The sequence below is a fragment of the Argentina silus genome (assembly GCF_951799395.1).
Source record: "Argentina silus genome assembly, chromosome: 2".
Lineage (NCBI taxonomy): Eukaryota > Metazoa > Chordata > Actinopteri > Argentiniformes > Argentinidae > Argentina > Argentina silus.
This window is the reverse complement of record NC_139656.1, coordinates 16,327,624-16,345,704: the sequence shown is the minus strand read 5'-3', so window position 1 is coordinate 16,345,704 and position 18,081 is coordinate 16,327,624. Positions and strand designations below refer to the sequence as shown.

The following is an 18,081-nucleotide window of genomic DNA, read 5'->3' as shown; positions in this document are numbered from 1 at the left end:
AAAGCCACTTTGCATCCATAAGAGACAGCATGATGTGTCGATAGCTGCAGCTCGTGTTTCTCTCTTACTGTCTTTGTCACTCAGCCTGAGGAGCTGACGTCAACAACACCTGTTACAAAACCCTACGCTCCTTACTCATCCACATGACCACTAAAGGAATGTATGTATCACGTTGTCACTTTCTTATTGCTCTTCTATGATTGAAACAGAAACATGAAATGAAATGTGTGTACCGTCTTGCCAAATGAAACAATAAACTGAAAAGAGTGCATTTAGTCATTTTCAAAACAGTGGAGAAGCTGTTCCAAACAGCATAGCTCTGTTGTAGATTATCTCCAGCCTTTTAACAACAGAGAAGATGACATTTAAACACAATTTTTGCTGTATAAACAGACCAAAATTCAAAGATATCATCAATCTCAAACCAGGAGGTTTATTTTGACAAATAGGCCACAGAGTCACATATTCTAGCTCAATACAGATTGGGACAGACTTCAACGCACCACCATCCAAAATAACTGAGCGATTCAAACAATGGCATGACAACATGAAATACTTGAGTGGTCTGCCTCTTTTCCCATAACATTTCTGTACATTTCTCTGGCCATAATAAAAAAAGACACTTACTTCATACAAACAGGGCAGGTAACAGTTAACCCTAATAACAACATCAAGAAGACATGAATATTACTTTTCTGACTTGATGGAATTGATCAGTTCTCTCATCAGCGTCATAGTCTCTGTGTGCTGTTGTTGCAGAAGGCTTCTTAGCTGCTCAAAGCGCTCCTCTGCCCTCCTCTCCCTCTCCTCCTGCAATCTTTCGTCCTCTTCTCTGTACCCCTGCAAGATATCTAATACGTCTGTCATCCTCCTCCTCTTCTGCACGCTGGGTCCAACATGGAGGTGGTTTGTTGCATGAGGAGGAGAGGACAAGGACGTAGAGGTGGTAGAGATAGAAGGGGGGTTGACACTGACAGTATCGTTGGGGCTGGCCGGCACTTCCACAATGTTCAACAGAGACTGACTAACACCATCACCCTCAGTGTCTGCCTCTAATTCTGGCTCTTCCATGCCTCCCATGCTTCCCTCAGGCCCGGGGGAGTCTCCCCCAGACAGCTGGAGGCAGAGCTGTTGGCCTATGATGTCCTGGAGGCGTTTGAAGCAAGGCGGAGGCTTCTTCTTTGCTGTGTCGGCTTTCTCTGGATGGAGGACGTAGTCCTTGTATGCTCTGGATAGGTTCCTCCACTTCTGGAAGCAGCGCTGGCCAGCCTGCTCAGGAACGTCGCTAATGGGAAAGCCTTGCTCCCTCAGCCGGCTGGCGATAATCTCAAAGATCCTCTTGGTGCGGGTCTTGTTCTCCCTTATCAGGCTCTGGATCTCTGGGGAGCCATACAGCTCCACCAGCGCTTCTGTCGCCTCAAGGTCTTGTCTGGTTACCTTCCTCTCAGACCACACAGTTGGGACCCTCCCGTTCTCTGCAGCTAGAGAAAGAGAAAAAGAGTGTTCATCAGTTTACTTGGCAGATAATGGCTACCAGAGGATGAGGGCACTGAACACCTTAAAGGGATGTTCCACTCTAATTACATCATATGTCTAGTACTACTATTCAAACTAGTACACCACCCCAAACCGTTTTTATATTCATTGTTCATATATCGAGATTATCTAAATTTCTGTCAGAATATTTCAAAAAAGTCCATAACAACAATCAAACTCAACTCTGAAATACTTTGCCAACGGTAATGTAAAAGGTGTACATTTTAGTTTCAAAATTAAATGTTCTGTTCTGTCTTAATAGTACTCAATACATCAGATTTATTTCCTGACAAAGGCGCAAGTAGACCTCCCACACCTCGAGTCAACACTAATTGGTCCATTGGGTTGCCTCTAGCTCCGATGCGACACTCAGTGTCATCGTAATGGCTTGCCGGAACTTGCGACTTATTTCAACCATGAATGCCCTTACATGTTTCAGCATAACTTATTCCACGTTTGAAAGTATCAACGTACTCTCCATCATCTGAGATTTTCATCGGCCCCACAAAATAAACAACATCTGTAACAAATTAACTTTATACCCGAAGCCACGGTGAAAACTCCAAACATGGCACTCCACATTTCAGCATAGTGTGCAGTTAAACCAAAGGGTGATTGGCTAAACGGCATCATTGTAAATGAAGAAGTGGAAATGAAATTGCGATGCGGAGTGTCATGTTCATCTCAGATGATAGAGTACGTTGATACTTAAAAAACTGTGATAAGTGATGCCGAAACAGGTAAGTTACTATACCAAATCCAAGTGCAAAACAACTATAAGATTTAAGTAGAGTGGAGCATCGCTTTAAGGCACAACAGCTCAACTTAAGCTGAAGAAACTTACCTCTGTCATCCCCGAGCCATGACCTACTCCTCCTCCTCTTCTGCAGATGCTTCTCATCCCTCTCGTCCTTCTCTTCCTTCGCCTGGAGCATCTTGGGATGAGGAGGCCTCTCTCTCCCAGATTTCCTAGCTTGGTTGGTGCCTTCAGGCTCAGTGGTGCCCGCATGGACACAATCCTCAGCCTCTGGGGTCGAGGTGGAGGGGATACTGTGGTTGACCGGGTGGCTGGATGGGACTACGATAGCATAGAGGGGCAGGGTAGGAGGAAGTGCTATGGCTTTAGGCTTCAGCTTGGCCATACCCCTAGCTGGGCAGTCAGCAGCAGCAGCAGCCAGCTTCGAGCTCAGCCTCTGGCCCATGAGTGTGTGGAACTGGTCAAAGAACTCTGGCTGTTTCCTGCGTCCAGCCTCAGGCTTTTTGGACGCCAGAATGTAGTCTTTGTAGGTGCGCTCCATGTTGCGCCACTTTTGGAAGCAGCGTTTGCCAGCCTGCCAGGAGTTCTCACTGATCAAGAAGCCCTGGGCCGCCATGCGGTTGGCGATGATCTCGAAGATCTGCTTGGTTCTGGTGGTGCGGTTGTTCAACAGACCCTGGGTCTCGGGAGAGCCATAGTGCTCGATGAGGGCCTGGGTGGCCTCGCGGTCCCGTGCTGTAACATTCCAGGGACTTGACCACACTGGAGAGTTTTTCTCCACTGTCAGAGGTATAGGAAAGGTAATATATTGGTAAGCACATTGTATTCATACAGTTTAAGAAGCTTGTAATTTATAATCGCATGCCAGGCATGTAGTTATCACTCTTATACAGAGAAAATATGGGGGTTTTACCACTTTGCTGAGTAACTCTTTATGTAGTATTCATTTTTTAAAGGTGACAGATGGTTGTTAATACAATCAATATTGCATTCAGTTGTTTCAGCTTCCACATTTTACAACATTTGAGGTCCCCCTGGTGGTTATGATTAAAATGTGTTGCAAAGTGACAATGATCTTGTTTATATTAATCACTTTCTTAAAACAACTGTTTGAAAGGACTTCCGCGTACAAAATTACACCCACTGTCTTGCATTTTGCAAATCAATCAAAGGAGTGGAGGTAGTTATGAGGGTAGGGGCAAGAGGATCAGGGGAAGGAGTCAGTGTGACCTGTGGTCAAGTTGTCGATGGTGTCCTGGGACATGCTGTGTAATCGGTCCATGTAGTCATCACTGTACCAGACTCGCAGCCTCTCTCCCACTGACAGTTCACGACACACCCGGAAGTAGATGTGTTCTCCGTGCTGGAAGGCTGTCAGATTCCGTTCACTGTCCTCTGCAGAGTTTCGCACATACCTGAGAACAAAACGTGGTGAAAGTTGGTTTAGAGATCGTATTAAAACAATACTAAAAACACAGGTTTGATGCATTTTGCTTATGGAAAACTCATCTTAGAGATACTGACATCTCTTCATACTGACATCTTTTATACTCATTATCAAAAATGATTAAACAACTATGTGTTATGAATTGACCTAAAAAGGTTACATAAAAAATACCTCATCCAGTTGGCTTTGGTTTCATCACTGCCATCAATGGATTTGTACGAGTTGTTTTCATCCACCAGCTAGGGGAAAAATACATATATTAAAATACCTAGAAGCTAGCTAGCACCTTAAAGTTTCACATGGGCATGACATTAGTCAGACAATTTAATTAGGTATAGGCCTATCCTATGTTGCAGTGAGCTACAAGAAAGTAAGGAGTGGTTTCTACTCACCATCCAGGAGAAGAATCCAGAGGACTTGTCCTGTGACACCACCTCACCTTGGTAAGGACCAAACAGTGCCCCCTTGGTAATGTCTTTGTCCACACAGTACACGTCTACCTCGCTACCCTCCTGGATGACCTCAATGCCACTTGGGGCTGTGAGTGCTGCCCGGTTTGGGATGCCCACGGGCACAGGGGTGTCAGGCACAAAGACAGGAGGGCCATGTGTGGGGCATTCATCCACAAAATACTCCTTGCATTCTTCACAAACTGTGGAGGCACACAGAGATGGGTTATACTGTATGTTTAAGGCAACTAGATCTGAAGGCAAAATGTAACCAGTGAATAGTACAATATCAAGTCACATTAATCTCTCATTCTTTAGAAGCAGATAAGATTATACTCACACCAGAAGTCTATTTTTTGGTGTCCATCAATGGTAAAAAGCATGTGGTCGACTTTCAATCTCTGGTCGGGACCTTCTTCCTGTAAAGACTCAATGTCTTGGATGTCACTGTGATAGGAAGATAGTGCATATACAAATAAATATCTCTAAATAAATGTTTTTTTTAGAAAGTAAAGACAACTAGCACATGAGTTACAAGTTGATGAAAGAAAGAAGACCATAGCAGGGTCACTGCTTTCACGAGACCATGAAATCAGTGATACACAGATGTCAAGGCCAAATGAAATTTGGTGGAGTTGCTCTCTTCATCAACACAATGCATATTGTACATAGATCCAAAGAAGGTTTTTACTGTGTGCAGCAGAATTCTGCTTCTGTGGAATAATGATCTTGGTTGGAAATTGACTCTGCCATGGCGCATAGGTCCACACAAGTCCCACCTCAGCATACCATGTCAGGACTGTTGGGGAGGAGGAGGGAGTAAAACATCATAGTTTTACTGGTCCAGACAGCATGATCTATCCCTATTGTATGTATCTCAGATTAAAGCTGCAACGTAAGCAAACACGATATAAGAGCTGTCTCACTGACCATGTACTAGCTAGTCTTACAAATATAATTGGTTATAAGTGTAAAATCAGTATCAAGAGATGACAGACAATCATGTGTTACATTAAGCGAGTCAGCAACCACACACATTAGTTCCACTTGCCTCGAATGAGCTGTTGCAAATAAGCAGTGTACAAGAAACAGCAATGTAAAGGTCTTTGCTTTTGTCATATCATCACACATATTATTATACTATATTTTAAAAAGCCATGCAGCTAAATTAGTTAGCAGTGTTGACCAGATGTTTCCTGTCGGATTGTTTTGACAGAGACTATTTGGACTTCCGGTTGGTGTCCTTGTTGGCTGGAGAACGATGATTTTTCCCGGAGTTTTCAATGGAAAGAATTAATGCTACACAATTGGCCAAGACTCTAAGGATCTTGAGTTAGTATTCCTAAATTATTGTCACTACTCAATCATTCTGCTTTAATGTGACTGATACACTGACTAACCTTAGAACCATGTTAACATTGTCTGCTGGCTAGCAGGTATACCTGCTAGCTAGCTGTAAAAATATGTTGTACAGGGTAAGTTAGCCCTATTATATCAGTTGTAAGCTAATACGAATTAACATATACCAGTATAACACTAATAAGCTATCTAGCTATGTTATAAAGACTAGCTAACTACATCGATTTGTCTTCTCTTGCCATGTTAGGAAATTTGATTTATGAAATTGTCTTGTTTCTGAGTTTGCTGGCTAGCTAGCTAGCTATTTGTGCCTCTCCATATTTATGCTGCAGCAGAACAGCAGCATGTTCCATTAATTTAATTTATTGACAAGCTTACCCGACACAGAACAGACAGGCCGTTGTCGACGTATACTATTTCCAGTTAATCCTGCCAAACTTTGTTATCTGGCATTAGTAACGTTAGCCAGCTAAGTTACACATTTTATTTGAGCAAGCATGAGTTGGCTAGGGTTGACATTAGCGCGGAAATCTGCCCGTCTCAGGGGCGCCGCGCATGCTCACGCATGGGGTTGTCACGATCACTGTCAGTTAGTGGGGCTTGTGCTTTTCCTCACATTTATGATTAATTCTATAACATTTTTGTTATCTACTAGAGAACATTGCTAGCTAGTGATACATGGATGCCACAAAGTTACAAATAGTCGACTACCTAAAAGACTTTGATGTATGTATCCATATCATATTGAGAGATTTACAGCAAGTCAGTTTACTTTTTTTCTTCTTTTTTTTATGTTGTGTGGGCAGACTTATTTGAAATGATATCTAATGTAATGCGTTTTGTGTCTCTAAATTAAGTGAGTACAGAGAGTGGGATGGACCCCCAAGGCATGAGGAGTTCATCCCTAAACCAGGACTTCCTACACAGTGTACTGAAAGCTGTTCCTCGTGGACTGACAGTGGGCCCCTCTCTAGCAAATGATGGCCAGTTGGGGCTCTGGTGTGTGGGGCAGGCTTTGCGGAAAGGGGTGCTACTGGGCTTGGAGGGCCAATGCAAAGCCCAATTAAACCATGGTGAAGATGTGTTTACAGAGAAGGTATGTTTTAGGCTTACATCGCATCCTATTTACTTGTGTTGAGGGGAAAAACAGATCCCTCCCACTAAAATCAGTCTGGGTGTCCTAATCAGCCATCGAAAGGCTGTGTGCATCAAACATGTTTACGGACACTATTGTCTTGTTTCAGACACTTGTGCTGGCCAGTTACACCCATTGTGGTTTGTTTTGATGTTGTCTTGCTGTGCGATCTGACGGATCATATCAGGACAGCCGCCACAGCTCGTAGTATGTTATCTTATGCGAGTATGTTATGATGTGGTGTAACCTGTGACAGCTCACACCAAATTTACAAATTATCTTAGTCTTGATTAACCTCGTTGAGACCAGGCTTTCTAAGTTCGGGAAAGCCTGGGGAAATGCTTTGCAGAAAGTAGCTACTAAGGGTTAGAAACCGAGTGACGCCTCGTAACACTTCAAACAATCAAACACCTTGCTTGGGTGGAGTTCCAAAAAAACAGAATAACATTTTTCCTTCAGCAAAATAGTCCTACCCGATTGGAAAAGACGAGGCACATCATAACAAGCAATCATTCTACAGTGGCATTTGGGGGGAGGGTTCTTGGAATGCAACATCCAATGAGATTGTGAGCGCATTCTCCCATCGCTCCATCCAGTTCAATCCAAGCTAATTTAAAATTCTCCAGACCTCCAAAGGAGGCATGAGAACAACGTGATTTGGAGGTATGGCTATGTGAGACTAGATCTTGTTTAACAGCCAAAACTGTACGTTTATCATCCAGACTTTGTCTGTCGCTTATAGGGTGAATTGCAATGTAAAACAGAGCTGTACGTAATATGCTGTCAGCTGAATGCCTACAGTAATTGATGCACTTTATTGATTAAAGCTGTAGATGTATTACATTTGATCTAATGGTTATTTTCTTCATTCTCATAGAGCTTGTTGGAAGAAGCATATCAACCCATAGCCATGGGGCCTCTATGGGACATTATGTATTGGATTAGGTAGGTCTAACCTTATCTATATCAAACCCTCTAGCAGCAGTCAGGTAGAGGGGCTAATAACCTTGGAGTGGAGTTAGCTTATGCAGAATAATCATTAAACCAATAGGCTATAGTAGGTCACTTAACACCTTCTCTCTTTGTTTCATCTAGATTTGCCTGCAATGCAAAGAGGAGGGAGGAACAGAATGTTACTGTCCATGAGCTGGATGGAAGTCTCTGCCTAAGGGCCTGCAAGGACATCCCCCCAGGGACAGAGATCCTACTTTGGCTTAAAGACTCTGAGGTCCCTGGTGAACCTCTGGAACATGATGTAGACCAAAGAGGGTCAGTGCCCACAACAGGCAAACCTCGCAAGCAAGGCACACCTCGCAAATCAACAGAGGATGTATCCCTAGGTGTACACTCCATGGAGCAGGAGCTACATCTTACAGGTAGCCTGACACACTCATTCAGTAATGTTCTCAATGCACACATGGAATTGGTTGACTGATGTTTGGGGAAGCCAATGTGTGACTGAAAATGAATCCACCAAATTAGGTCTACTGTACCTAACACTTACCAAAGTAGATGCACTGTTCTTTGTACATATTTACTAATGTTTATGCTCATTACTATTGTTAATCTCATGATGATTTCTATGTATTTCTGAAACTATTAGAGTGAATGCAATTTTCTTATCTTACAGAGTCTGAAGAGAGTCATTCAAAGCACACTGTTGATGCAGAAAAGTCAACTTCCTCACTGGAGACAATGGAGCCTAACGTGGAGGCAGAGGAAAGCCAGATTCAAATCAAAAGGAGCAAACCTCATATCTTCAAAATGAAAAAGAGACCCCAGAGAGATTCTCATTCTAGTGGTTTTAAAAGACTACAGCAGAACGGAGATGATGTTGTATGCAAAATAAACAAAACAGAAAGTGTAATTCCAGAAAAAACCAATGTGCTTCCTTTGAGTAACAATACAGTTGTGAGTCATCCAGAAGAGCCTCAAAAGAGTAGGGAAGATAATGTGGTCAGAAAGCCTCAGGAGGAACAAAGGCAACCAGCTCTTCGGGCCAGTTCACGACTCGCTGCTAAACCCAGAAAGGTGCATTCACTCGTCAACCGCATTCACAAGCGTCTTGAAGAGTGCAAAAATAGGTCTTTGAATCAGCAAGTGTCACAAGAGGTTCCATCCAGAGTTTGTGATGAGAATGGACAAGCTCACCAAGAAACTGGTGTAACAAATGGAGAGAATGCCAGTTCAGATGAAATATCCAAGGATAGTGACATAGAGGACAACAAAGCTGGAGATGTCATTCCTAAGTCAGCTCCAGATCTCCTTGACTTTAACGCCAGGGAAAGGAGATATAAATGTAACCAGTGTGACAAGAGCTTCTTTCAGCTGTGCCACTTGAAGAAGCACGCATTCACTCACTCTGACCTGAAGCCTTATTTATGCACTGAGTGTGGAAAGAACTACAGCTCCCAAGAGAACTTCAAGGCCCATGTCCTGATGCATCGGGGGGAGAGGCCATTCAAATGCCAGCAATGTGACAAGAGCTATGGCCTGAAACGGGACCTCAAGGAGCATGAGGTTCTTCATACAGGGGAGAGGCCCTTTGTCTGTGATATATGTGGGAAGGCATTTGCCCGTCGACCCTCGCTACGTATTCACAGGGAGGCCCACCGCAACAAGGAGGAAAATTACCAACCTCCCAAGATCAAGTGCCCCATCTGTGAAAAAGAACTGGCCAACACAGGCTCCCTTAGGAACCACATGCGTCTACACACAGGGGAACGGCCTTACCCCTGCCCCCACTGTGGCAAGACATTCCGACAACGGGGTAACCTTTTGGGTCACCTACGCATCCACACAGGGGAAAAGCCCTACAAGTGCAACTATTGTGATCAGTACTTTTCCCAGGTGCCTGAGCTCCGAAGACACCTCATATCACACACAGGGGAGGTCTACCTTTGCCCCATATGTGGCAAAGCCTTGCGGGACCCCCACACCTTGCGGGCCCACGAACGTTTACACACAGGGGAGAGACCTCACAAGTGTGAGGTGTGTGGGAAAGCCTACACCATGGCCACCAAGCTCCGTCGGCACATGAAGTCCCACCTTGAGGATAAGCCCTATAAGTGTCAGACGTGTGGTGCTGGCTACACACTAATGCAGAGCCTGGTTCGCCACCAGCTCTCCCACATAAAGAGAGAGGAGAGGACGTCTGGGGAGATTGCTGATGCTCTGGCAGCTCTGGACTCTAGCCATCCTGCCCCTACTAGAGGCAGACCTAGAAAGACCTCTCGCAAGCCAGTGGTCAAGACATGGGTTGAAGCCCCCGAGGAGGAGATGGAGAGTCAGACAGTAGTGTACGTTCAAGCCATTGAGGACTTAGCCATGTCTAACTCAGGGGGAGTTATTGTCAGCACCTCAGACTCATACCATGACAGTGCAGTTTCTTCTCTGGAGCGTGTTGTAATAGAAGAAGGGGTGGAACAGGAAGTCGGCCAGATCCATCTTAATGAGGAGGTTATAGAGATCATTGTCTCAGACTCAAATGACAAGTGCATTGTGGTGAGAGACCACAAAGCACATAGCAATCTGGTGTTTCTACAGGGAGAGGATGGACTGAGCTCTGTGGCAGAGACCATTGAGATAGAAACAGGGGTTTAAAAAAATGTCATACCATTTTACTCTTTGTCTGCCTATAGAGTTCTTATTTCATGAGGATGATCTGCTGTATTTTGAATTCTTGTATTGAAATATTAAAGAGCTTGAATAAAACATACAAACATCTAGCTTGTCAGATGTACTGCACTGTACCTGAAGGAAATCAGAACTTGCATTCATTTCATTCACATTGATCTCATAATATGAAAATAAATTGTTCACATCATAGAAAAAAAAATCATGATATTCCATGTAGATACACTGGTAATGTTTGGCGGGTCATATTATGATAGCTGTGACAGAGTTGAGGATTTCAGCAAATATTGACTTTTGTGGTGGACCTTGTCACTATTTGCACCAGATGTTCTTTTCAAGCACAGTACTGAAACTTAACGGCGTGTCAGCAAATGCCAGTGGTTAAACAGAGAAATAAAATCGTTAGGGATGAAAGCTTATAGTTGGCTCCAAGAGAATTTTGCATCAAGAGAATTTTGACCTCTAGAGAACGAAGATGATTACTATCTAAAGTAGATTACATTATTTGAACTCTCACAACCCACTGCTTTAGTTATGGAGCTTCAATGAAATAGTCATTATTGTCAGACTCCTACCGAAAATAAGCACCTATCGTTTTACAAACATTTTATGTTTTTGAAAATTATTTTTTACTCTTAAGCCATGCGTCATTCAATATTTGTCAGCAAATATTTGGATGGTTGGGACAGGAGTCTTTAAGAGTGAATCAATAAACATTCTGGTTTGATGCAACTTTAGTGTGTGGTTCGAGTTCACGTCAGTACGTTTCATAATGGCTTTTGATAGCACTGTTCAAATGAGCAGATGAGAAGTATTTTAAAAGTTAATTGAGCAGTATTGTATCGTTTTATTATTATTTTTAGTATTGGTAATTTTTTTAATGTATTTGAAATGTTCACTTGTTATCTGAACCACTGAACTTTTTTAGATACTGTACACTACCCTGTCACTGTCTTATTTTGAAGAAATAAGTTGTCCCTGAAAAGAAACAATGAAGAAAGCTACGCATGTGACTGCAGTATATGTGATAGCTGAATCTATAACAGAGGTTGAACACAATATTGAACGTGACTCCAATCCAATGGGCGGTGCAGCCTCTGAATTGAGTCATTATTTGAACTCCAGTGGTTCAATATTAACCAAGTGGTTCCATGTAACTAAAAGTGGGGGGATATTCAATGTGCACTGGCTATTGAAGAGGTGATAACGTTTTGTGGTGTCCTAGGTTTTGCTAGGAGCTCTGCATTACCCTCAGAAGCAATGGGTAGAATACCTGCAACTCTCATTTTCACCATTCTATTGTCATCTACTCTTCAGGTCACCCTTTGTGATGACGGTAAGATTTATGTCTGATTTATGAATTGTTACTTCTGTGCTTTACCAGCCCTGGTTTGTAGCATTACAGCTACTTGTCTTGTTGACACTTGTCTTGAACAAAGGAGTAACTGGTGGCTGATTTTATGTCAAAGCAAGCCAACAAAAGTCAATTCAATGTCATTATAGTCACACAGAAAATAACAGTCTGTAGATATTTTTTTACAGTATTTCTTGACAGCAAGAAGGCCTCTCAGGTTTTTATCCGTGCCAAACGGGCAAATTCCCTCTTTGAGGAGATGAAACCTGGGAACTTGGAGCGAGAATGCATTGAGGAGATCTGTGACAATGAGGAAGCCCGTGAGGTTTTTGAAGTGTCTGACAAGACGGTGAGAAAGTAAAGTAAACACATTTGTGTTTCGGACAAAACATGTGTTTACCTTAGCAGTATTAGACATTTAACTGCTTGATAAACTGTATTATTGCTCTTCGTGCCTCTACAGAATAATGTATATGATAATGTGATGATTGGTGGATAATGTTATCAAATAACTTTCTGTCTAATTTAGGAAACGTTTTGGGGCAAATATTTGGGTAAGTATTTGTTATTCCATCAAACCTGTGTTCTTCTATTCTAAACCCTCTTGAATTACATGCAGTCTTCAGACACAACACCCAATGTAAATAGATGGTATTGAACCACGAACAAAGTGCAACTTAGATGTGGCCAGAGATGGGCAGTATGTCTGTTACATGTATTTGAAATACGTATTGAGTGTTTTCTAATTTGCATTTGACTGGCCTGAACAAAAATTCTGAAATACTTTTCAGTAGAGATCTGAGTTTGCTGATAGAACTGGCAAACTGATGAGGATAATGATGATGCAGCTTACTAAATTCTGTTAATTCCAAGACAAAATTGTCTTGCACAAAACTTACTTGTGCCTACTGTACCACATTTGTTGAACATTTCTGGTAATCTTTCGCTGTGATATTGGTATTACATTTAATTGGTATTACAGTGATATATATATATATTTTTTTTTTTTTTTAAAGTCCCTCTACATGCTAGGCTGCCAGTCTTGGAAATGTATTGTCTGTATTTTGCAATTTCTATAAAAGTATTTTGTAGTTTATTTTAATACATTGGTTTTTAGGGTATTTTGTAAAATAATACATTTTGATGCATCTTTGCTCATCTCTGGATGTCACTCATACTAGCCCCTGTGTTGGTGATCTCATACATATTGCATATTTTCATATGTTGTGCACTTGCACAATTCAATTTGAGTCTCATGTTTTCTAGTTCTTAACATATTACTTGTCGTGTTCACAGACTGTAATGGCACTTCTTTGCTGAGGATCCAGGATAATATAAATACATTGAAGAAATGCATTAAAGGTAAATATTATTGTTCTGCAGTTCATTTTATGTGTTTGAAAATGTAGAGCAAAATGTTTTAGACTAAAATAAACCTTTCAGGTTTTGTTTGAAAATACATTTGCATTCTTCTCTGTTGAAAGTATTTATCTGTAAAAACCATTGATTCAGGAAAAATATTTAGTTATTTTCAAAGCAAGAAGTATGGTGTTCTTAATTGGATTATGTGGGCCTGCATTTTACAGGAGAATGCTCAGCCGGCAATGGTGTGAACTACAATGGTATAATCTCCAGCACTTCCTCAAGAAAGCCATGCCAGTACTGGACAAGTAGCTTCCCCCACAGAATAACGTATGTGTTTACCCCATGATTGGAATGAGGTTATTGTTGCACATCCCAAGAGATTGTCCCATTTACTCGCGTGTTGCTGAGTGGTGGTATTTCTTCTCAGGGAATTCAATGTTTCCCTGGATGAAACCTTGAAGGAGAACTTCTGCAGAAACCCAGACAACAGTCCAGGAGGTCCTTGGTGCTTCACTAGAGATCCCACTGTCAGGAGAGAGGCATGCTACGTCCCAAAGTGTGGTATGATATCCCTGCTGAGTTGCTCACTGTACATAACGCAGTTATGGTATGGCAAACACAAGCATTTATGAAGCATTTAGTTACCCATTTCACATTACCCATTTGACTGTTTAGAGCTCATCTTGGCTAGGTCCTACAAAAATTAAGTGACAGGAAATTCCCAAGCCTGTGATCAGGGTAAACATAGTAACGTTTAGTTGCATGTTGATGCTGAGCTACAGTACCTTTGTCACAGTGTGTTTAGTGAGAGTTCCTATAGATTTTGATGTTTTCCTTACCGTTTTCCAGGTGATCCTGATGTTTTGCTTACACAGGGGCCAGGTGATTCAACACTACTCACTGTGAGGCCTGTATACACCAAGAAGGACTGCCTGGCCAACAATGGCATAGACTATACAGGTGATCTATCAGTTACCATGCAAGGCTCCAAGTGTCTGCCGTGGGCATCCCCAAAGGCACTGGCAATTAGCAAAGGAAAGGATTTTGTCCCAGAGGTCAAACTAATAGAGAACCACTGCAGAAATCCTGACGGAGATATGGAGGGACCCTGGTGCTTTGTGGACAATGGTGGAAATACCACTGTGGGCTACTGTGACCTTGAGATGTGTGGTGAGCTGTGTTTGATTATTGTTTCTGGTAGAACTGTTTCACTGAAATGATTAAGACACTTTGAAACTAATTTAATGTGGTTTCTGGTTGGGCACTTGCACATTTGTTTATCCAGGATTCAGCTGACATAAAGCTTTGTTTTGTATTTTTAAAACTGGCCACTGACCCCAGTCAGGTACAATCAGTCACACTGAGTTACTTTGAATTGCTGTAACTTCATAAGAATCATATGCATACACTTTCAGCTAGGGATATTTGTCTTCATTGGACAGATTATATAAGGCTGGTCTGCTCTTATCTTTCAGATGATCCCATAGATAACTATGAGGTTGAAACTGGAGAAAGGGAAAGATCTGTGCTCTCTGGACCCCGGAAAGTCTTTTTCAACCCCCGCAGCTTTGGCAAAGGAGAGATAGGTTAGTATAATATCGGTTTGGCAAGATAATGTAGATTTGTATGACTACTAGGGTTCACAGAGGGGGAGACTATTTTCACTGTAGGATTGCAGCATTATTTAAACTCTTCAAAACCATAAATGATTACTGGTGTCATTGATAACATTGTAAGAATAGTTGAAAATAGACAACATTTTATTGTAATAGATTAACACTTTGAACTTCACCATAGACATTTTATTAAATATTTTTTGTGTTTTACTTCTGCACTTTTCCTTGTAGGCTACTGTTGTTTTTGTTTTGTGTGTATTGTCATTGTTTGTCTGTTTTAGCGTGTGCTGCCTTCTTGACCAGGTCTCATTTCAGAAAGAGGTATTTTGACCTCAATGGGACCTCCTGGATAAATAAAGGTCAAATAAATAAACACTATTGGACAGCCATAAACATGCTGCTTGTATTTTCTCTATTTTGCCATATTTTCAGTGTGTGGAGAGCGACCCCTGTTTGAGAAGATCTCTAAGACAGACAGTAAAGAGAAGGAGCTGCTTGAGTCCTATATGGGAGGCCGCATTGTTAAAGGCATCGATGCTGAAAAAGCCAGTGCACCATGGTAAAAAAAAAAAAAAAGATAATCAAAATATAATGTATTGATTTTACTATTTGATCTCTCTTTATGAGAATGGGAAGTAGAAGTATACGTATTCTGTGTGTTTCTATCCTCAATGGGAGTTTGTCTTTGCAGAAATGAAGAAGGCAGATAGACAGATACAGTACATACAGTTGGTGTTGTTTGGTGTAGAAATCACTGATGGCAGCTGTTGATCACTGTAGGCAGGTGATGTTGTTTAAGAAAAGCCCCCAGGAGCTGCTGTGTGGGGCCAGTCTGATCAGTGATGAGTGGATCCTCACTGCAGCCCACTGCATCCTCTACCCGCCATGGGGAAAGAACTTCACCATCAATGACATCCTGGTCCGCCTTGGAAAACATAACAGACTTAAGTGAGTTCTGAAATCCTGTTTTTCCCTCTGATCTTTAGGAATAGGTTACATATTATAGATGACAGCTCTACAACCATTGAATTTCAACTGAGGAAAAGGCAGGTTTGAATTGTTTAATGTGTACAGTATTTCATACAATTCCCAGGTTCGAAAGGGGCACAGAGAAGATTGTGGCCATTGATGAGATTATTGTCCACCCTAAGTACAACTGGAAGGAGAACTTGAACCGTGACATTGCTCTGTTGCACATGAGGAGACCTATTGACTTCACAGATGAGATCCACCCAATCTGTCTGCCAACTAAGAAGGTTGCTAAAACGTAAGATCTCAATCACGAGTCACGACACAGCCCATTGGCCACCTGGATTTTTCTTGATATATAGCCACTGAGAACGTTTATTGAAATCAAACCTATAAAACATTTCATACTGTGTATCATGTGTCCCTCTAGACTGATGTTTGCTGGCTATAAAGGCCGGGTGACAGGCTGGGGTAACCTCAAGGAGACCTGGAGCTCAGTCCAGAACAATCTCCCCACCGTCCTCCAGCAGGTCCATTTACCCATTGTTGACCAGGACACCTGCAGAGCATCCACCGCTGTCCGCATCACAGACAACATGTTCTGTGCTGGTGAGGAGCTGTAGCTTATAAATCTCTTACTAGTAGCCGCTATTAAACAGCACCTGTTACCTGTAACCCCTTAACCAAACAATCTCATGGACAGTTTGAAAAGTGCTTCATGTACAGTCCATTTTACTGAAGATATCTCAAATATGCTATATGTGTAGACTGACTCTTCTGATCTGCACTGGTATAACCATTCCTTCCTTGTAATTTTCATGTACATTCAGGCTTCACCCCAGATGCTGTGAAAAGTGGTGATGCCTGCGAAGGGGACAGTGGTGGTCCCTTTGTCATGAAGGTAATTACAACTAGAGAAACATGAGACAAGTTTTAGGAAACAAAATCATGTAATTTTTTTTGGGTCACTCCGGGACGGCTACTGAGTTGAAAAACAGAAGTTGTTTTTGTTTGAATTTAATCTATTTGTATAAAGGGCAAAACAGCTAGCACCAAATAGTGTGCATTGATACAGCAGGAAGCCTGACCGAGTGAGTGAGGAAATTATGGTCTTGTGAGGTTGCTTTCAAAGTGATCCAAGAGTAGCCTACACTAATGAAATGACATGCCCGCCCACAGAATCCAGATGACAATCGTTGGTACCAGATTGGTATTGTGTCCTGGGGAGAGGGCTGTGACCGGGATGGGAAATATGGATTCTACACTCATCTTTTCCGCATGAAAAGGTGGATGAGGAAAGTTATTGACAAAGCAGGCGATGATGATTGATGTCTTTCTCAAGTGTTTTTCTTTCCTTTACATGCAAAGTTGAAATGATGTCAAACTGGAAATAACCTTCTGTTCCTGATCTTGATCAATGCTTGTTAATGGTAAAAAGTAAATTTTGCTGCATATTCACTGCATCATGATGACTGAGCCAAAGAGGATGCTGATATGGCTAAACAGGGTTGGGGAGTAAGGGATAACATGTAATCCCTCACTGTAATCTGATTAAAAAAATGTTTTTACTGTAATCTCTAACAATTACTGTAAAAAGAGTTACTTTTAGGGTTTCAAACACGAAACACTTTCAACACACCATATTAGGACATTTGGCCTGTGGGGTTTTACACTTCCAAATACATTGTTTTATGTGACTACACAGTAATTAGTGGCCTATATAGTGTAAACATTTATGAAAACCATGGATCTTGAAAATAAACATTTTAAATTTTCAGGTTTATTTCATTTTTATGCTACTTTTATGGGAAATGTAAGAAGAACGTAAGTGAAATTGCATTACTGCTTTTGAGTAATCAAACAGATAACACATCTGTAAAGGACTACTTTTTTAACCCTGAGCATACACTGCACACTGCATCATCAATGTGAATTCACACACTATAGAAAGGCCAAAGCAGAGATACCCAGAATCTGCTTCTTCACAGTAGCTCCATTCAGCATCCAGTATCCATCTTAATTTTTTAGTTCCCTCTCTATCCGAATTGAAAGGTTTTATGCTCTCATCATAAAGACAATTGGATTTATATCCCTCCACTGGACGAACAACATTCCTATGGGATTTCCTATAGAGTGAAATGTACAAAACATACTTCTTAACACTAAAATCATACGAGGTTTCATGTTGCATATCATTTTAATCAGTAGATACTAGAGAACATTAATATAGCCTATTCTACTTGTAAACTATTGAAACTAGGGATGAAATAACAGCAAAAAACTGTGATTACTTTTCTGTCACATTTCTGCCAACCATTTTAGGGGCAGACATAATTGGCACACTTTTGTCATGTTTGTGTTCTCTACACTCCTGCAAACATTTTTATGTGGCACGATTTCTTCAAAATGTGGCCTGTAGCCGCTCCACTAGCCTATTCCTTTGGGAAAGGTAGAATTT

At 41.7% G+C, this 18,081-nt stretch overlaps 2 protein-coding genes across 3 annotated transcripts; one reads left to right on the top strand and one right to left on the bottom strand.

Annotated features, from left to right (window-relative positions):
- Window positions 1-421: 421 nt before the first annotated feature.
- On the bottom strand, window positions 422-6,073 carry LOC310825016 (uncharacterized protein). 2 transcript variants are annotated; one of them, XM_083697423.1, is made up of 8 exons: window positions 5,927-6,073; window positions 4,881-4,988; window positions 4,530-4,636; window positions 4,133-4,392; window positions 3,912-3,979; window positions 3,524-3,708; window positions 2,381-3,073; window positions 422-1,481 (listed from the first exon to the last, which is right to left on the bottom strand). In XM_083697423.1, the coding sequence occupies exons 2-8, from the start codon at window positions 4,940-4,942 to the stop codon at window positions 688-690; spliced, it is 2,169 nt and encodes a 722-aa protein (XP_083553549.1). In that variant the 5' UTR covers window positions 4,943-4,988; window positions 5,927-6,073; the 3' UTR covers window positions 422-687. The 2 variants fall into 2 exon arrangements, with proteins under 2 accessions (XP_083553549.1, XP_083553550.1); XM_083697424.1 differs by lacking the exon at window positions 5,927-6,073 and having other exon boundaries at window positions 4,881-5,300.
- On the top strand, window positions 5,420-16,952 carry f2 (coagulation factor II (thrombin); the record flags this gene model as incomplete). Its single annotated transcript, XM_083665177.1, has 20 exons — window positions 5,420-5,521; window positions 6,406-6,644; window positions 7,561-7,628; window positions 7,779-8,059; window positions 8,314-10,280; window positions 11,058-11,079; window positions 11,545-11,655; window positions 11,862-12,022; window positions 12,203-12,227; window positions 12,970-13,035; window positions 13,260-13,365; window positions 13,466-13,599; window positions 13,888-14,208; window positions 14,514-14,624; window positions 15,087-15,213; window positions 15,435-15,602; window positions 15,748-15,921; window positions 16,054-16,232; window positions 16,454-16,524; window positions 16,803-16,952. Exons 1-20 carry the CDS (start codon window positions 5,473-5,475, stop codon window positions 16,950-16,952), a joined length of 4,530 nt encoding a protein of 1,509 aa, XP_083521303.1. The 5' UTR covers window positions 5,420-5,472.
- Window positions 16,953-18,081: the final 1,129 nt, after the last annotated feature.

Excerpts from the sequence above, each read along its gene's own strand:
- LOC310825016 (XM_083697423.1), bottom strand. The coding sequence starts at position 4,942 with ATGGCAGAGTCAATTTCCAACCAAGATCATTATTCCACAGAAGCAGAA. Across the intron at positions 3,980-4,132 it reads CTGGATTCTTCTCCTGGATG|CTGGTGGATGAAAACAACTC; the intron begins GTGAGTAGAAAC and ends TTTTTCCCCTAG. Across the intron at positions 3,709-3,911 it reads ACCAAAGCCAACTGGATGAG|GTATGTGCGAAACTCTGCAG; the intron begins GTATTTTTTATG and ends TTTTGTTCTCAG.